The 21,283-nt window shown below is 41.2% G+C and overlaps 1 protein-coding gene across 7 annotated transcripts in view; it reads left to right on the top strand.

The window, feature by feature from the left end:
- Positions 1–21,283, top strand: part of pclob (piccolo presynaptic cytomatrix protein b) — a 94,330-nt gene that overhangs the window by 60,167 nt on the left and 12,880 nt on the right. For 3 of the 7 annotated variants that reach the window (XM_084409317.1, XM_084409321.1, XM_084409318.1), the window contains exons 17-24: positions 203–6,581; positions 6,926–8,655; positions 11,452–13,585; positions 15,870–15,896; positions 17,771–17,859; positions 18,892–18,970; positions 19,191–19,316; positions 21,039–21,147. In XM_084409317.1, coding sequence (XP_084265443.1) covers positions 203–6,581; positions 6,926–8,655; positions 11,452–13,585; positions 15,870–15,896; positions 17,771–17,859; positions 18,892–18,970; positions 19,191–19,316; positions 21,039–21,147 — 10,673 coding nt within the window. The remainder of the gene's footprint in view (positions 1–202; positions 6,582–6,925; positions 8,656–11,451; positions 13,586–15,869; positions 15,897–17,770; positions 17,860–18,891; positions 18,971–19,190; positions 19,317–21,038; positions 21,148–21,283) is intronic. The other 4 variants (XM_084409320.1, XM_084409323.1, XM_084409319.1 and 1 more) reach the window with 3 other exon arrangements.

Below are 21,283 nucleotides of genomic sequence, written 5' to 3' on the forward strand. Positions count from 1 at the left end.
ATAGTATTACATACACATTATTGAGCAATACACAAAGCTATTGTTTTTTTTACCTTATTTAAATATTTGTTTATATTATATTATATTAAATAGTATTGTTTTTTTATGAAAAATGTTTGTTTAAAGGAAACAACGACAGTAGTAATTTCATGTTTTTGGCATTACAGATTTAATTTAATAGTTTTTTCTTCATTATACGCAGGTTAAAGAGGATACATGCACTCATTCTGCAAAGAATGGACAACAAGAAGATGTTGTAATACAAATGGATAGCAATCTTTCAGCGATTTCTAAAGTAGACACCTTAAAAGCAGATGTTAAAGAGCAACAAAGAAAGGACATCATGCCGGTTTCGATAGAATCATACAGCTCAGCTGAGGAAGAGCTTAAGGAGATACAGAGAGTCAGTGAAATGGCCATAAAAGAAACTGCTACAAAACTCTTACCTGTTAGAGCACATGATAGTGTAAAACAATACCATGAGGACAGCAGTGAGAGCGAACACTCCCCTCAGATACAGAGAAGAAGAGTGATGCCTGCTTCCTCCAGCAGTGAGGACTACAAACTAGACAGTTCAAATTCTGGAGATGATGAAGAGTTCATAAGAAGACAACTTATGCATATGGGTGAAGATGAGAACTTACCATCTGATGATGAAAACCAAGTCAGAGAAGAGCAACAAACACAGCAGGAAACCAGAGAGGCCGAAAAATCGTATGATTCCATAAAGCATAAACATGCCCTAAAGAAACTTACTGTAGAACCTGAGGAGATTTCTGATATTAGCCTGTCTTCTCATTACCAAGATGATCAAGTTGCCCAAGTCATCCCTGTTTCAGAAGTATTGGAAGAATCCATAATGAAAATAGATGAGTCAAATTACAATGAGAATATCACAACTACTGACACAGCTGTTGCCATTACACAAAAAACTTCTATTAGACAGACCACAGAGGAGTATGAGAGTCTGATCGAAGACTTGTCCAAGGGTGATGGGTCTTCCAGTGTTCAGGTATCCAGCATTACGCCAGGAACAGCTTCTCCTACTTCTGTGTCTTCTATTGATGAAGACAGTGATAGCAGCCCAAGTGATAAAAAGGCAAGAGCAGAGAGTAAACAGCAAAGAAAGGCAAAACACAGACCACACGGCCAGGCTCTTCCCACTGTGGAGGACTCGTCTGAGGAAGATCAGATACGTGAGGAGGGTGATCAACAGATGGCGCAGGAAGATGAACGTGGTGATCAGCAGCAGTTAAGAAAGGTCACAAAAAAATTAAAGACAGAAAGAGATGATCTGGGCATGCAAAGGAGACGTGATCATTTGACTAAACCTGATAAACTACAGCTGGTTGCAGGGATGGAGGAACACAAGTCCTCCTCCTCTGAATTTTCACCTAGTGTTGAATCTGAACCAGAGAATGCAGAATACAGAACATTATCATCTGAAACACATGATGCTGCAGAGAATCCATTAAAGAGTGCTGAAGAGGTATATGAGGAAATGATGCAGAAAGCACAGGAATACAAAACATCAGAGAAATGCACACCACCTGATATTGAACCATTATATGGAGGCATGTTAATAGAGGACTATGCTTATGAAACTTTAGTTGAGGAAAAAGACCAGGCTGCAACAGCTTTTGGTAAAGTCACCCATGAGCAAGATTTCAGAAAGATGTCTGAGCATGAGTCGGTCAGGATACTTATGACACCAGATGAGGCTTATGAGGAAATGATGCATAAAAGGAACAAGATCTCGCAAAAAGAAGAGGAGGTTCAGCAAACGCATGCATCAAAGGTCGACACATCCTTGCCACTTTATGCCAGTGACACTTGTTATGTGACTATTTCTGGAAATGATGCGCTTACTTCAGATAAAAATGCAAAGCCACTGTTGCAAACAGAGGATGCATATGAAGAGCTACTGAAAACACAAAAAGATGTTTTAACACCAGGAACAAGTCCAACACATTCAACTCCTGTGTCTCCTGTCTCACCTCTGACTGTGTCTGAGTCATCATATGATTCTCCCGAGGTGATACTCATCCCTTCAAGTGGGGAAGAAGACAACCTTACTGAACCTATTGAGTGCATTTTGGAGCCTTACATTACAGAGTCAACATCTACTCAGGATGTATCTGTGTATAAAGCTTTATATCCAATTCCTGACTTAAAGATCACTCAGTGCTCCTCTGGTGAAGAGGAAGTTGAAGAGGAGGACAGTGTCACACAAGAAAAAATTTCATCTGAGCCAAGTGATATTTCTCAAAGTGAAGAGCAACCTCAAGCCCCTGAAGTATCATTTGAGTCTGTTCCCATTTCTGTAATCTGTGAAGTTCCTTCATCAAAAAATGTTGTGGAAACATCAGCAATATCACCATTGTCTCCACCGACATCCCCAGCAGTCTCATCCCCAGATTCAAATATAGAACTTTCAGCAGTACCGTCATCATCCTCTCCAGTTTCTGACCAGACATCTACTCCAGCTAGCCCCAGTGTTGCTGATGTTTCTGCCCCAGTTGTAATTCACATGCCGGACTTTGTGTCAGAGCAAGCCACAACGTACGTTTCACTTGCAACTGCTCCTATTGCATCGTCCACACAGATTATTGGATCCCCTTCATCAGACATTCCAGCCTCACCACATGTCTCAGAAAATGCTGGCACTTCGACTGAAACTTCTAAAGTTCTTGTTGCAAAGCCAACACTAGGTCCAAAACCAAACCTGGCTCCAAAATCAACAGTTATACCAAAGTCTACACAGGAAACAGTCCCTACTCCAGATAGGGTTTTTTCCCATACACTGGATTCAGCTAAAAAACCTTTGGCTGGTGCCATACATGAACCAACTTCAGTTGTCAAATCAGCCTCTACAGACAAACAAACTGTTGCACCAATGACTCATCCAAATGTAGAGCATGTGAAAACCCCTACAACTACTGTTGCTACACATATTGTTCAATCTCAAGAAGCACCTTTAATAGAAACTTATGTAGTTGTTCAAATGCCAGATCGTGTGCCCCCTGCATTAGAGCATCCAGTTCTAGAACAAACTTCAGTTTCAGAGCCTACATTGCCATTCACTGCACTCAAGAATCAGATTCCTACAACTACCCCCATTGTTGCCCAAATGCCTGACCTGGTCACATCTCAATCACAGTCAATCTCTGTGACTTGTCCAGTACCTTCTCAAACCTATGCCCCACTTCCATCAACAGTTTCAGCAGTGGATCAAGCACCTATTTCTGTTCCAACTTTTCTATCAGCCTCAATACCAGCAAATGTTCTCTCTACAGAGCAAACCAGCTCAGTTGTTGAACAAGTGGCCACACCACCATCTGCTTGTACCACTATACCTGCTTTAGCAAGAGGCACTCAGCCACCGGCCAGTGTTTCTATTCAAATTCCTATTCAGAGACCAGTGAAAACCAGATCAGACATGGCACCCACATTAGGCCAAGCATCCTCTATTTCACCTCCAACAGATCACAGAGAGCAAATTGCTGAAAAGACAGTCTCTGTTGTTTCTCCTACTATTACTACAACTGTTGCTTTTGGAGCTACAACCTACCAACCAGTTCAGTCTATACTGTCTGATATTCAGCCAAGGATGACAGAAATACTGCAGAAAAAATTATCAGATGATGCAATTTCTTCACAACAATCAGTTTCACAAATAATTTATCCTGATGTACAGACACAGGAAGATCAAGTTGCTGTCAGACTGCCAAATCTTGAAAATGTGGTGGGTAAAACAACTACTGAAGATGGGAGAGGCCATCCTGTTATTGTTAGTGTTTCTCCTTTTACTTATCCAGCCACAGTATTAAGTTCCATCACTGATTCAACATTTCCACCTTGTATGACATCTGCAAAACCTCATGTGTCTCAAGAAAGAACAGATAGACCAGTGATTTCATTTCCACCACCTCCCACAGCTTCACCACCAGAACTGCCATATAGGACATTGCCTAAGGCTGATTTTAACCAGCAAAAAACTGTTCCAACGCCCTCATCAGTTACAGTAACTCTACCTGAACCCCCAGCAAATATAGCCAACATGACTGTAATGACAGCTGTGACCCCAACACACAAATCACCACCCCCGGTTCCTCCCAGACCTGTCTGTATTCCGCCAGGACTGGTATTTAGTCACAGATCAAGAGAGAGCGTAAAGCCACCGGTTAGCCCCGAACCAGTAGTTGTTCAAGCAGTTCGTGCTGCAACTTTACCAAGAACAAGAGAACCTCCAAATGCATTGTCACTAAGTTTGGCTGCCCCTGTAGAGACCAAGCACAGTGCTTCATCACCAAAATCGCCCTTGTCACCCAGATTTGCTAGAACTCTTGAAACGTATGTGGTGATAACATTACCCTCAGAACCAGGATCACCTGTGGAGGGCATTACAACTCAAGCACATATGGGAAGATCATCACTTCCAAGTCCCAGGCAGCAGGTTCCATATGATGCTCCAAGAGTGTTTGCTCCAGCCGTAGTGGATGTACCCGTGTCATTAATTTCAGCACAAATTGTAGCAGCCCGACCAAAGGCTATCTCAGCTTTAAATGCAGCAGCGCCCTGTGTGGTGATGGCACCTGATTTTGCTTCAGTCACAATGGAGACTCATTATATCACTCCAGCTGTACATTCAACACAAAGTATTACAGCGCCTTGTGTAACAGTTCCAGAGATGCCACTTGCTTCTGTACAAACATCGGTTTCAGTACCTCTTGTAGTGGCATCATCAGAAGTAGCACAGACTACGAATATTGTTTCTCATGTCTCAATGGAGAATACAGTGCACTTCCCATCTGTGAATATAACATCACATGATGCAGCACCAGTTGTAATGGCATCTGCTGCTATGATTTCGGCAGCACCTGTTGCAGTAGCAGCAGCTCCACCACCTCCCATTGCCATGGAACCAATTTCCTATCCAGCAATGCTGTACACCACACCTTCCATGGGTTCTAATCTTCCCATGCCTTCAGCCTCAGTGGTGAATACATCAAAACCATCAGCAGAGGTACCAGTAGCCTTAACCCCAGTGTCAGGAGTTTCTGCTGAGTCTGTTGCTCAGCATACAGTGAGTGATGTACGACAAGAACTTGAGATGCAACAAATACTAACAACATATTCTGTACCAATAACAATAACCCAGATTCCAATCCCAGCTCAGAATGAAGACATTCCTGGTTTGGATATGGAAGAAGTACTAATAGTCTCGGCTTCAGAAGAGGCATTGACTGACGTGGATCCCTCACCAGCTCCTATAAAACAGCCGGATCCCTCACCAGTTCCAATAAAACAGCTTCAAGAGCAGCAAACAGTTTATGAGCAAAAACAAGAAACTCAATTAGTGACTTCTGCAATAGCTGTGCCACCATTACCAGTCACATTTACCCAATTTACGAAATCTATTGAGAGTCAAGAAATACATAGACAAGATAAAGTTATATCAAGTATGAGCCAAGTCTACTCTGCAATCTCAACAACTGAGCAGCATCCTGACACATTGCCTAATATTGTTACCCAAGTTGTCACAACTGAAGTGCAAAGAACAACTGTGTCAGTTGTCCAGGAGAGGATTCCTGTCGAACCAGTACCTGAACCTGTGATTTCTACAGTCACAGTCAAGCCAGAAATCCATTCTAAGCCCAAACAGAATGGAAAAATACACTACCCTGGTGATGTTATAGATCTTACTACTTTTAAAGTCAATGTTACAATGACTGATCAAGGGATGGATCTGACAGCCCCAGATTCAAGTAGGTCTTCCTTGTCAAGTGAATCAAGTGGACGACAGGCAACTGCTGTACAGCCAGAAATTGTGAATCTAAGTGCTGAAATAATCCCTACTACAACACTCTCTGTTGTTACTGATAGCATAACAATTGTCACTTGCACAGCTACAATTGCCTACAACAATAACACAGTTGATAAGCCTCTGGACCTGGGAAATGCTGCTTCAGTGCCACTTCCACTTACCGCATACAATCCATTTGAGCCACTTGCACAGATAGTGTACAGACCTGTGCATTCTCAACCTAAGCCAACAACCAGTGCAGAGATTCCTATTAATCTGTCATACAGAGCTGTTGCAAGCACATCTTCTCCTCTAATGCCTGTCCCTGGAAATGCCACTGCTGGTATGCCAATGCATACAGAGCCATCAGCAGTTGGACCTGTAGACCTCACCACTTCTAAGACAATGAAAACCATGGTTGCTTTGTCCTCATCTTCTGGAGTGATTACAACTGTTGTGGAAGATGATGGTACACCAGTCGATCTTACATCTGGAAGACAAACTGTTTGCTGTGATGTAATTTACAGGCTTCCTTTCACAGGAAGCTGCAGAACACAGCCACCTGTGATCACACAACCAGACAATCAAATTGGCTATCAAATTAATATTGCCACAACACCTGTCATTGAAGATCTCAGTACCATGAAGGCTTCGATATCAAACAGTAATTTCAAAGAAACTGGGCTTTTTGGGTATGAAAGAAAGAATGGTTTCACCTATCAGAATGGGGCATCTGAGGGGGCTATAGATTTGACATCAGCTAAAATGTCAACAGGTCAGTATTGCAGTGCACTTGTATCTTTTTTTGTATGTTAATGTTGAGAAATGTACTTTTTATTGGTCATGTCCCTTATTTTTCTGTTGTTTACTCTCTGAATGTCTTGATTTTCATTCTTGTATTCTTCTGTTCCTTTTTTTTTAAACAGATGCATGCATTTGCCTTCGTGTTGTCCCTCAGTGTTTTGGGTTTGCATCCTGCTAATCTGATGACTCTGACAAGAAATGTGCATGCTCTTTGGCTTCCATTTTATAGTTAATTAATGCTGCATGATACAGATAAATGATCCATTTAGATGCTGATGCTGCTGCTTTTTTTTTTTTTTTTTCTCAACATAACAGAAGAGGCCTTAGACTTCTCAAAGAAAGGCACTTTGGAATTTACCGGGATCACCACTACTCCATATTCTCAAGGAACATTGTTTGGCGTTAACAGTTTGCTAAGATCGACAAATGGCATTGTTTACTCATCTGTTGCTGCACCCGTTCCCTCCACGTATGCCATTACTACCCAACCAGGTTCAATATTTAGCACAATGTACAATAGTCTGACTGATACTACGGAGCCATTTTCAGCTCTTCAAAATCAGCCTGCTCCATATGGATTTGTAAACACCACAGGCACAGACCAATCAATATTCCCACAATCTGATATAGCAAATGATATCCTACCTTCTGCATTAGCCAGTCTCCTTCCCTCATTGACTGCCTTCCCTGAGCTCTACTCAGATGCTACACTTGAGGCAATAGCAGCCTCCCTGGATACACTGGTATCACCAAATTTCCTTGATTTAGATGACAGCAAGAGCCAACAGTACAAGGCTGAACATGAGTTTTTACAATTAGAGAAGTTGAAGCAGCTGTGTCTAGCTGAAGAGCTTGAATGGGAGAGGCACGAGATACAGCGTTACCGTGAACAAGAGCAAATCATTGTTCAGAGGGAGCTGGAGGAGCTTCAGAACATGAAGCAGCAACTTCTAATGCAGAAAGAAGAGGAACGCAAAGCCCATCTGATTCTTCAACAAGAAACCTTTGCACAGCAGCAACTTCAGTTAGAGCAAATCCATCGATTACAGCAGCAACTCCAGCAACAACTAGAAGAGCAAAAGATACACCCATATGGGTTTAGGCCAAGTGAGGGTATTTCACCACCCATGAGCTCAGACATTATTCTTGACCCAAAATATTCTGGGGGAGATAATGGGCAGTACTGGCCAGTGAAGGATGACAACTCAATGTCATCTGCAGTGTCCACCCATGACTCTAGATCAGGTCAAAACTGGCTAACAACTTCTGGGGCTTTTACACAGTATAATTCAAACACTCCTGTATCAGTGAGTGCACAGACAAAGGACAAGTTGCAGTTATCCACAAACCTGCCAGATACAACCAAGCAAGAGCAAAGTGTAGAGTTAAGTGGTAAGAAATTGGTTGAGAGTGGTGTTCAAACAGATGATGAAGATGGTGTTGAAAAGATTCCTTCTGGTAGAAGGAGAAGAAGTAGGAGAAGCGTAGATAGCTGTGTGCAAACTGATGATGAAGATCAGGATGAGTGGGATGTCCCCATTCGGAGCAGACGCAGGTCTCGTTCCAGTAGATATGTTGATGGAGAGAAGGGTAAAAGCTCCAAGGTTTCAAGTATTGCAATTCAGACTGTAGCAGAGATTTCGGTACAGACAGAGCATTCAGGGACAATTAGGAGATCCCCTGTTCGTGCTCAGGTGGACACAAAGGTAGATTTACACAGAGATGGTCAAACAGAAAGCGATTCAGATATTACATCAGACAGAGATAAAATATGTCAAACCCCTGCTGTAATAAGTGTTAACACACACCTGACAGCTGATGACGTTGGAAGCTTGTTGGTTACCAAATCTCCAAAGGTATTATGCTCCCCAGTTTCACCAGTGTCCCCTGGGAAAAGCTCACAGAAGATGCTTACTGTTGATTCATCAAGGCTTCTCAGTAGTCCAAGATCACTAAGGGCCTCACAACGATCTCTGTCTGACCCCAAGTCACTCATTCCGACAACTGAGGACAGAATGATGTACCAGTACTCAGACACCTATTCAGTAAGTACTGCACTTTAAAACTGATTTACTCTTCATATACAGTATTTGTTTTATTTTGTCCTCTCCTAATCATTGCATTACATACCAAGTTAACATGCTGTATACTGTATACCCAGATAGCAAGCAATCATTGAAACAATCTTGAGTCAATGTTGTTGCGTCAATGCTAATTGCATTGAATCAACGTTACAAAGTGATGTTGGTTCAATATCACTTTTGCACCGGCAATTAATGTTGAAAAAATTGTGACATTTCAACAGAAACATCAATGGTAATGCCATTGAATCAACATTACACTATGATTGATTCTACATCACAGATGTTGAATCAATATTAAAATGAACCCAAATAATCAATAGTAATATTGTTGAATAAATGTGGGGCTTTAGTCTCGGGCTGGGCGCCCTGTCTGCGGCCGGCTCCACGCTGAGGCCTGGGTGAAGGTTACTGCTGTGTCCTAGCGGGAGCGGCGGCAGGGGGACGCCTTCGGCGACGAGCAGGCGGAGGATCTGCCACCGGTGGACGGGTGGAGGCAGCAGCGGGCCCCCGGGGCAGGATGTGCCGGATGTCCTCCGTCTGCTTCTGGGCGGCGGAGAACTGTTGGGCGAAGTTGTCGAAGAGCCCAACCTGGGAATGGGGGAGTCCAGGAACTGAGACTTGTCGGCCTCCCTCATATCGGCCAGGTTGAGCCAGAGATGGCGCTCATGGACCACTAAGGTGGACATTGCCAGACTGACTGCGCAAGCCGCAACCTTCGTATCCCGGAGGACAAGGTCGGTTGCGGTGCGGAGCTCATCCATGAGCTCACGGTCTGGACTACCCTTGTGCATGTCCATGAGTGCTTTGGCCTGGTGGACCTGCAGCAACACCATGGCATGCAGGGAGGAAGCGGCTTGCCCATAGGCTTTGTAAGCCTTGCCCATGAGAACGGACGAGAACTTACTGGCCCGAGAGGGGAGATGAGGATCCCCCTTCCAGGAGGTAGCGGTCGCCGGACACAGCTGCATTGCGACAGACCGCTCCACTGGAGGGATAGCCTCGTATCCCTTCGCCGCTCCTCCGTCAAGGAAAGTGAGGGGGAGGAGGTACTAAGGTGGTTTCTGGCAGAAAAAGGTGCCGTCCACAACCTAGTAACCTCCTCATTCACCTCGAGAAAGAATGGCACTGGGGCGGCGGGCTGAGGACCAGAAACCAATCATCCAACCATGACGGTTCGGGACACGGTGGAGGTTTCACGCGAGCCTGACCGACTCGGTGGCCCATTTCAGCATAGCTGACATTTCTGGATCCAATTCGGGCAATGCTACTCTCCCAGAAGGAGGCAGTGCAGCCGAATCATCATCTCCAGAGTCCAGCTCCCCTTCCGATGCAGCGATCGACATCCTGTCCTCAGGAGGAGCCCCGAACGTAATGGCTGGTCGGTCCACTACAGAGGGACCAGCACGTTCCACAAGAAGCTCCACCCGCTGCGGTGCCACAGAGGAGTGAGGAGCCCTCGGGGACTGGTTACCGAGTGGGGACGCCCTCAGTGTGATCCTCAGATCACCCATCCCACACGGAGCAGTAGGTCTCCCCTGGGATTGGCCAGAGGGGACGCTAGGGTAGGGCATGGAAATGGGGACTCTACTTTCACGAATGAAAGCGTGTCTAGATCTTAACATAGAGATAGTCATGTTCCCGCAATGGGAACATGAACTATCCACAAAAGCTGCTTCAGCGTGCTGTAAGCCCAAACACATGATGCAATTATTGTGACCGTCAGTTGGGGACAGGGGACGACCACATCCAGAAACGCACGGGTGGAATGGCATCTTGAAAAAGAAGCAGATACACCCGTGTTGCTCTTTCAGGAAATAGCGCTCTCAACAAGTGCCGGAGCACACAGGGAATGACCGCGGCAACACTGACAGGAGATGGTGCAGCCTGTTCCAGTGAAGCACTCACCCTCTTCGGCCTCTAACCACCGTCAGAACAAACACACAGAAAGAATGCTGTTAAAACAGCAGTTGAGAGCTCAGAGGGCTCGCGATCACAGCTGCACTCGCGCTGTACACACCAGCACCGGGAGAGGCTTCCAGATGAAGCACCGACACACACGCTCGTTGTTAGAAAACACTCTAAAACTCTTCAGAGACATCAATCGATCAGCTCCGAAGCAAAAGACAAGTGGTGCGTGCATCCACTTTCGTGTTTATACCCGCGCTGCGGGGAGGAGCGCAAGATGCAAATCTCGCACGCCAGTGTGCATTGGCTCGTTTTTTCAATACTCAAAGATGACAGGCTCCCTAAGTGTGATCCCAATCAGTACGGTACATCCAACTACATCGAACGTGTCTGAACTGAAAGGGAACCAAAATTTTCGGTTTTTCATTTTCAAACTACAATGGATGGTTTTCAACCATTTTTCAACAGACTTGCTAAAATCATCAAACCCCCAGTGGATTAGAGCTAATCAGGTAAACCGGTTGAAAATGGCCATCATGGTTTGAAAATGCCCCACTGATTGGGGAACACCTACAGATACATACCTGCATGATCTTGTGGTCATCAATTACAAATCACTGTTAGTTCAATGTCACTGACTCCACCCATGTGTGCTTTCGGCTTTCATCAAAATGTCAATGCTGATCCAACACACTTTAAGCATTGAAATGTCAATCTCAGATAAAATTATGGTTTAGATCAAAACTCAACATTATATCACTGTCACCTTGCTATCTGGGATATATTGCCTATCATTTGCTTGTTTTTCTTTCTCTTTCTCTTTCTGTTTTATTTTTATTTTTTTATCTACAGAGCAAAGGTTCTCAGAGTGGCACACCAGTTGGCACTCAGAAGAAAGTAAAACGCACACTACCTCATCCACCACCGGAAGAAGATACCATCATTGGCCTGTCTGAGTACACCACTGCTTCTGCCAGAAGGCGAATGTGCAGGAACACCACTATGGCACGGGCCAAAATCCTCCAAGACATAGACAAGGAGCTGGATTTAGTTGAACGTGAGTCCTCAAAACTTCGTAAGATACAGGCAGAACTTGATGAGGAGGAGAAAGAGATAGATGCTAAATTGAGATATCTGGAGATGGGTATAAATCGAAGGAAAGAGGCTTTACTGAAAGAGAGAGAGAAGAGGGAGAGAGCCTACTTACAAGGAGTGGCAGAAGAGCGAGACTACATGTCAGATAGTGAGGTCAGCAACATCAGAGAGGCACGAGGTAATGGTCATGGACTAGAACGGCCACGGACTGCCCCACAGTCAGAGTTTAACCAGTTCATCCCACCACAGACTGAGGCTGAGTCCCAGTATGCACAACTTACAAGCCCATACTCCCATTATCAATATGCATCCCAAACAAGTCAGTATCCTCAGCAGACGTTGTACCAGCAGCAGTCTCTTTTCCATCAGCAGGTGTCCCCCTACCAATCCATCTACTCATCAGTGCCCTCACTCAATCAGCAGTCCCAGCAGACTGGCTATGACCATTCCTCACTCCTTCTGATGCAACAGAAACCTCGTCAGACTACTTTGTCTGACTTAGAGCCAAAGATTACGACAAACTATGAGGTTGTACGCAACCAGCCCCTCCTAATTGTCCCTACATCCACAGAGAGTGTCTATGGAGTGTCCCACCTCGGTGGTAAATACAGTAGCCTTGATCTGAGGATGGGTCTGGAAGAGAGAGCCAGCATGGCCAGCAGCCCCATGTCCAGCATATCAGCTGAGTCCTTCTATGCAGACCTCGATCATCACAATGCCAGGAACTATGTCCTGATTGATGACATCGGTGAACTCACAAAGAGCTCAGCGGGCCTAAGTTCAAGCTTCAGTATCGCAGATAAGGATATCAGCAAAGCGGACAGACTTCTCCGGACTGCTGATGTTCGTCGAACAGCAGATGTAGCAGACTTTCTTGCTCCTCTTCAGGCTGCTTCCCGACTGCATTCGTATGGTAAAGCTGACGAGGAGTCCATGGAGGAGCCATATGAATTGAAGATGTTGAAACAGCAAATTAAGCAGGAATTCAGACGAGGTACAGATAGCCTTGAACAGCTTACCGGTCTGCCTCACTACCTGCACTCTGACACTAGTTTTAGACATTTCCCTAAAGCTGAAAAATACAGCATTGGGAGACTAACTTTAGAAAAGCAGGCTGCCAAGCAACTGCCTGCCTCAGTTCTTTACCAAAAACAGTTAAAGAATAAAAAAGCTCTAATTGACCCTAAAATAAAGTTTTCACCTATTCAAGAGAGCAGGGACCTTGAACTAGACTACAGCAGCTTTTTGGCCTCAGCCAGCTCATCAGTTGGTGGACTGTCTGCCAGGGCAAGGCTCCTGCAGGATGAGATCACATTTGGTCTTAGGAAGAACCTAGTGGAGCAACAAAAATATTTGGGTTCAGCTCTTAATCCTAACCTGGCTCAGTCACTCAACTTTGGCCAATCTCTCAACCTAGGACCTACCATAAGGTCTTCCCTCCACGATGACGGCACCTATCCCAGCGGCACTCGGTCAAGACCTTCCTCTAGGCCTTCCTCTGTATATGGACTGGACCTATCTATCAAAAGAGACTTATCAAACTCCTCACTACGCCTGAAAACAGAGGGCGAGGGCATGGATTCACAGTTTGTATCTAGGGCTAAACCAACAAGTCTGCCAATTAGTCAGAGCAGGGGTCGGATTCCCATTGTTGCACAAAACTCAGAAGAAGAGAGTCCATTGAGTCCTGTTGGTCAGCCCATGGGTATGGCCAGAGCATCTGCAGGCCCACTCCCACCCATCTCAGCAGACTCAAGGGACCAGTTTGGCTCCAGTCACTCTCTTCCAGAAGTCCAACAGCACATGAGAGAGGAGTCCAGGACAAGTGGCTATGAACGAGACATTGCCTTTATAAAGGATGACCTTCAGGGGGCCATGTCAGATAGTGAAGGTAAATTTGTTATGAGATATGTTATCTTTAATCCCAGCTTCTGTTGATATCATCTTTTGTATGGCTCTGAATGCATTATTTATATCTGTGTGTAAATTCAATTGTTACGTTTTTCATCTTTTTTTAGATTTACTTTACAATTTGCTGGGTGTTGCATTTGCATGTCATACTCTTAAATTAAAATCTTCACCTTCATACTGTATGTATACATAGTATATTTTTTTATGTATAAAGGCATGCCTATTTGCATGCAAAAGGGAACTTGTGTCCTTTTCCACTTTTGCTTTGTCATATACATATAAGAGGAAAAACAATTTTGGAGATCTTGAAAACTATTAATTCAGCTATTATAATTAATTATATTGTGCATTCAGTGCCTCTGTTATTTATCGCAGTGCTCACGTTGATGAGGAAACTGCTCTGCTTTCTATCTATGGAGTTACAGCACCCTATATTTCTGTCAGAATTATTTAGTGACTGGTTATCTTAAGAGGGCACTATTTTTGTCTGTTTTTAATTATATAAATATAATTTGTATGATAGTTTTTTGTATAGGGGAAAACACTTCTAAATATAACTATAAATATAAATTCTCCCTCTATATCTTTCCATTTATTTTCTTCTTCTTCTTTCTTTTTAAGACAAAAGAAGTCTCAAATGTTATATTCATGGGAGTACCTGGTTTAGTTTGTCTCGTTTTCATTAAGCCAGAATATGTCAGGTTGCAGAAATGCAAGTGGGAAAATTAATGTAGTGAATTTATATCCTTCCCTTTGAATATAGACAAATTTGTGCTGTTGACATGTGATGAGATAAAGTTGTAAATTAAATGAGGGTTAAAGGAAGTTTATCTGTTTATAACATACATTAATTGGAGCTTAGTTTTTCATCACCTCCATATATACTACTTTTAAATCGCCTGTTTTACAGTTTTCTTATTTATGTCATGTAATGTCTGTCATGGGTGTGTTTCCAATTTTCATTCTCAATAAATTCTTGCTATTACAGTTTTTTGCATGGCTTATAAATGGGAATTTAAAAACATCTTGCATGTTACATGAAGATTAATATATTTTCAGTAAATATACTATTCATTCTCTTTCTGTGTTTTTCGTATACATTTTGTTCTTTATGCTTAAGTGAACATTAAGCAAGGATTGAAATTTAAAATCACCCAGGTATTGAATTGTTTTGAAGGTCTTATAGGCAATTTACACAAATGGTTTGGTTAATGAATATAATGTTTCATAAATTGTTTCCCCCTCTGTAAAACACATTTTTTTTATCTTTAAGCTGTCACGGGGGTCTCAATGCCAATAAGACAACATATTGAGAAACATTTTAAAATCCCCTCTAGATTGTGATATTGTGTTGAACGTCAAGCTGTTTGGAAGGTTTAACATAAGCCAGGTGTAAAGCTGGTATAAACGAGTGCAAATTGTGAATATATGTTGGTTTACAACACTAAATGCTCTGCTGGGTTTGCACAGATGTGACCCCATGCTCTGTTGTGAGAGTATCAGAAATGGTTTGTCTTTCTGAAACAGCCTATTTAGCTTGCTTATGTTCACAGTCAAAGGAACATTCCAGGTTCAAAAACTTTCAGTAGTCTCAGTTTGTATAAACAAGCAGAAATCAAAAATAACTGCTGTTTTTAAGCCACCCATTTTGCTTTAAAATGTATTTTGTGTGGTAATTGCAAATATACCGTTGATGCTGTCAATGGAGCTTAGTTAGTTTTGAACCTGGATCATCCCATTAAGACTAGTACTGCTGTTGTTACTAAACCAATAATTTGGTAACACTTTACAATAAGGCCATTTGTAAACATTAGTTAATGTATGACCTAACAATGAGCAATACATTTGTTACAGTATTTCTTAATCTTTGTTAATGTTAGTTAATAAAATTCCAGCTGTTCATTGTTTGTTCATGTTAGTTTATAGTGCATTAATTAACTAATGTTAACAAATACAACTTTTAATTAAAATTTGTAGTAGATGTTGAAATTAACATTAACTAAGATTAATAAATGCTGTATAGGTATTGTTAATGTTAACTAAAATAGCTTTTAAAAGGCTCTCTAGAGTAAAATATAGATTACAGTGGTGTGTTATTTAGATATTGTAGAAAATTAGATTGTTGCATGTATTAGATATTTAAAATAGTACAAGTTATCCACCTGCACTGCAAATATAACAGTGTATTTTTATTGGCACAACATAGCTCTGTTTTAAGGCTAATTTTACTATGAATTCTCTGAAATGCAATGTTTGCACTACAGCTGGAGGTCCTAGCTGGAATGTGAAAGGTGAGAACTGCTGTTCAGCAGCCTTCAAAATATCATTAAGCATAAACCTACTTTCATGCGTGCCATACTTTAGTCTTGAATGATGGGCATTTCTCAGTGGTGCACCTCAGACCCATCCTGGTGTTCATTATCACTGCACTTCCTCAAGGTCTCTCTTACATAGCCTGATCATATCAACCAGGGCACATACATGTTTACATACACAAGTAAATATGTGTGCATACCATAGTAGAAGCATACTACAACAGGGTAGGCTAATTAGGAAATGTCACTCTATCAACCTTTATCTTGCCCCACCAAAATATCACTAATGTAATGGAATTGCTGTTTTGATGGTGCAGGATAAAAGTCATTAGATTGATGTGTCCTTTTGATAGTGTGTTGGCCAGAATGGCAGTTTTCTATAAGCTATTGTTTTGTGCCATGGTCAATGGTTCCAATTTGGGTTATAAAGTGAATGCACTGTTGATTTAAGGTGACATTTCCTTGCAAAAGGACAGCACATCAAGCTATTCATTGCAAAACTCTTGCAGACAGATCTGGTTGTCCTTTTTCTTCTCACTCTATAAGGAGATAAATGATGATTTGTGGCATACTATAGTGCTGCCTCATGAATAAAAAAATTATTCGCTTACACAGTTTTGTAATAAAAGCACCTGCAGGTTGTGCAAAATACCCAGTAAACAAAACAGAAGATATTGCTCGTCTGATCTATTTTAGGTATGTGCTGACATGTCTGCCCTAGCTTGAGTTATGAATTATTCTAGGAATTCCCAGTGTCTTTGAAGAAAGTGCTAGACTACCTGAAATGAAAGCTGAAAAAAAAAACGTATATACAGTCTTATAGGATGCTAGACTAACATATTACCAGTGCAACTCTGTAGGTGAGACCAAGGGCACTGCAAAATCCATGTCTTATTCAGTATTTTTTTTTTTTTTTCTATGATATCAAACATTCTTACATGAAACATTCTAAATATTCTTAAAACAAAAGATAAATTTAGTTGAGAGGCAAAATAGCAGATCTTAGAAATACATTGAATTCATTTTCTATTTTACGCATGAATCTAACAAAATTTAATACAATTTGTGCTTATCTTAGTCTTATCTTACACAATTTTGCATCTCAACTATATTTGTCTTTAAGAATGTTTTAAAAATTTGACTGAAAAACAAGATGACAACACTGAATTAGAAAATGTTTTTTTGAGGGAGCTGATTAAAGTTTGAACTAAGATAATTGCATTTTAGCATCATGAAAGTCTGGTTTTATAGAGCATAAGCTGTGGTTTTGTTTGGTTTGAGTAGTGGTTTACTTGTAGTCTTAGTGTGCTAGAGATAGTGCTAACATAAACTGTATTTATCATCAGACATGGTAAGGCATCTCATCATTACACTGTTGTATGATGGTGTGTGTATGTGCGTATATCTGCTGTGGTTCAGACCCACAGCAGTTTTCGATCAAATTCTCGATGCATGACATGTAGACCGGTCCTGAAGGGACACAGCATGCATGTTCATGTGTGCATGCCCGAAACATGTCCCAGATCATTGTTTTTCCTGCCCTCACCATCCTCTGTCACTGCTTTCCCTGGGGAAAGGCTAATTATCTACATTTAGCATTTATCTAAAAATCTCTCTTGATTTGAGATGGAATGGAAGATAATGTCCAACCCTTTTGAAACATAGATGTTGTTCTTAGAAGCCCTAACCTAAATCCATCAAGCTGTCAGTTCAAACACTCTAGCAAAGAAGTGTCCCCAACTGGGGTTTGTGAAGGGATGGTTGTCTGGGAGAAAAGTGGTGGAGTGGGACACATGCCCCAGTTTTGTCACTTGTGATGGTACAGTGGCTGCTTTCTTCCTGTCTTCTAGCATATCACCTTCAGCATGAAGAGACTGACTGGTTTGACAAACCCTGCCAGGGACGTGGTGGACCAGAAGCCGGGCCAGACAGAAGACAGGTAAAGTGGCACCCACAGAGTGTTTGGGATGTGTTCCTGGAGGCTTTTTGTTGGTCGTGGAACAACATACCTATCAAAAAAACAACAACATGGTTTTAATCATAACTATTTTTCATTGACTTAAAATCTTTACAATTACAAGTCGATAACAATGCTGTTTAGTGCTCTTCTCGTGTCGGTCAAAAATGACAGAATTGTTATAATTTTATTTCAATTAAATGAATGTACTATATTTTAGTTTGATAATGTTTTTTTTATTTAATATTTAGTATTTTTAGGGGATTTCATGGTATACTTAATTATATTTACACTGTATTTATAATCCATTTATTCACTTTGTAAGCATAGACCTGAAAATTAAATTTCCAACTTAAACTGTCATAAATCTTGAATGCTTTAGAGCACAGACTTAAGTTTGATCTCTTTTCAAAGACGACACTTGGCAGATTATTGCTGAAGTGAGAAAAAGTTTAAAAAGTGATAGAATTTTACGTTTATTGTAATCCAAAATGCACAAAAACATATTTAAAAAAAAAACACGTAAAACAGCAAGAAAATTAAAGCCATGCATCTAAACAATTTTAATATCTCAAAAAATAAGCTTTCAGTAAGATTTTATTTGGCCGCAGTACCAAAAGGTTTCCAAGTTTTCATTTTTGACCGTGAGGAGCACATTTTTTTCAGGACCATTTAACCTTTTTGAATCATGTCCTTTTTTTTGTGTGTGTCCATGAAAAATTCTTACAATTCAAACCGTAAAGTTTTTCGGTCAAAAATTACCTAAGAACACCAGAGGGTTAAGCTGCAACACTCACTGTAAAGCTGACCCTACAATCTGATTGGTTATTAGCAATGTTATTCCAGGAACATGTCCTACTTCAACCACACTTACCATGCAAACACATGAACACACTGTACTCATCTTTAAAAGAACAGCAAACCACATCTGCAGGCACATAGTTATTGCAAAAGCTCTGTTAGAGCTCCAGGAATTGTTTAATCATTTGCTTCTGTATTGTGTTTTCGTTGTAGCAGATAAAAGGCAGCTATTACCCCTTCCCACACACTCATATCAAACTGCAACGGGACCCCAAGGACCACAGCATCTCAGGTATGTTTTCGCAGCAATTACTCAAAAAGATACACAGCTAAAAGTAGTTAATTAGGCCTGCAAACTAAATTACTGGAAGGAAGAACAAAATAACAATTGTAATCTACCTCGTGGATGATGTATTGGTGAAGAGATCACATTTAAAATGATACTGAGATGCTCTGATTAGGATCCAGTTACTAAGCCATTTATCAGTTAAACTGAACCCTTGTGATTTCAGGGAGAGGGCTGGGAATCAGAGTTGTGGGCGGAAAAGAGATTCCAGGGACCAATGGAGAGATCGGAGCCTACATCGCCAAGGTTTCAGCAGGAGGATGTGCCGAACAAACGGGAAAAGTTGTTGAAGGTAAGAACTTCTATATTATTCTGTCCAATAACATTAGCAAGTTAAATTCTCTTACAGACTTTCAGGGGTTAATGAAGCGAAAGACATGCAATAAACAGATAAGCAAATTCTATTTATATAAAAAAGTTGATGTACGTGCTTTTATTCATATGTTAAAAGGTGGTTAAAATAAGCAAGCATCAGCACATTCATTCATTAGTTTTAAGCATTCAGTTGTCTTTCAAAGCAATACGTGCCTAATTTGGGAAGCCATTTCTCATTTTAACGGGGACGCTGTTGTTGCAGTATGATTGCTCTCCTTGTTGACACTGTTGGCTCAGCATGCTTTGTCAATTTGGATGAGCTCCTCTGAGAGTAGCTCAACTTCCTGAACATGTTTTTTCTTGTTTGATTTGTACTCTTTCATAACTTGTGATTTTAGAAAATGCGTTTTTCCTTTATAGTGTCAAAACTTTTATATTTTATTTGTTTCATGCCTGAAATATGCAAGCACCAGTCTGCTGGTAGATTACACAAGCATCTGTTCTTTATCTTAAGTATGCATTTCCCTTGATACAATATAATAATATCTGCTGCCACAGTGGAAAAAGTGCTAGAGAGCAGATTTAATAGCTGATAGCTGTAGCGATATTATTGTTTGGGCCAAGAATTGAATGCATGCACAATTGCACAATGCATACTCATATCCATGCACTTCAACATAGAACCACAAAGTATGTGTGCTTGTAGTGCATACAGCAGGGATCTTATATCAGTAACACACTGCACTGGCTAAATAAGGATTAATCTTTTAACAATTTTAAGGATTAAGTTTCAACCATAAATTCCTATATGTTGCGATATGATGCAAAACATAGCATATTTTCTAACATTAAAGCCTTTTTAAAAATGCTCACTTTTATAAAGCTCACAATATTTTCAGCAAATCAACTGAATTTGATTCCAAATCAAGCATTAATCATTTCGATACTTCAAAGCTGAATTGATGATTTTGGCCTTGGGGTAATCTCGCAGAGTAATATGGAGATATGACTGACATGCTTGCTGAACATTTGAGAGATTTCTGAGTGGAAAATTGAGGGATTGATTGTGTAGAGATGAACAGACATTTTAATGACGTCCTGTTGTTATCAGCCGCTGAAGCGCTCCGTATGCAAAAGACCTATCTGAAGACTCGCTTTCATTTGTGTAAGTGCCCGGGGTTTGGCTTGAAGTGGGCTTCAGTTTGCAGTGATTTTTTAAATTTTCCTCTCACCTCTGCACTTGTTTCGGTCCCTGATGCTGCAGGACTGTTTTCTTGTAGTGAGTGGAGTGCTTAGGAAGCATGCTATTGAATAAGTGTGCATGTTTTTTTTATGTTTGTAGGTAATTCAGTGCTTTTCCTGAATTTCCCCTCAGGAATCACAAAAGCACACATTTCCTGTCTATCTGTGTGTGAATCTATCATAATAGTTTTTGACATGTTTCCCCAATTTACAGCGCCTTCACTTTTTTAGTGACGCACTAAACCCAACTTTGGCTCTCAATTTGAGGCTTTTAAAAATAAACTTACTGTAGGTGACTTTTATAAACAACATCTCTTCTTAATAGTTTCCATAACAATCTTCTGACAAATAATGTTTACTTTTGGTCAAGACAGACTGTGAGCATCTGTTTTTACTATTCTAGCATAATAAATGTATTTCACTCACTGTTCCTAATGGCATGTGTTGTGTTCCTCAGGAATGCAGGTTATGGAGTGGAATGGAATCTCTCTGCTGGGAAAGACATATGAAGAGGTGCAAAGCATTATGGGTCAGCAGTATGGAGAGGCAGAAATATGTGTGCGCCTGTAAGTTACAATGATGTATTCAATGTTCAAGGCTCAGTCTAGTCCACCACATTGACAAAAAAAGTACCATGTAAATGCCACGTGTATATTAATTAATTAAAATAAATAAGACTTAGACTTCCTTTATTGATCCCCA

This window comes from Rutilus rutilus (assembly GCF_951802725.1).
Source record: "Rutilus rutilus genome assembly, chromosome: 5".
Lineage (NCBI taxonomy): Eukaryota > Metazoa > Chordata > Actinopteri > Cypriniformes > Leuciscidae > Rutilus > Rutilus rutilus.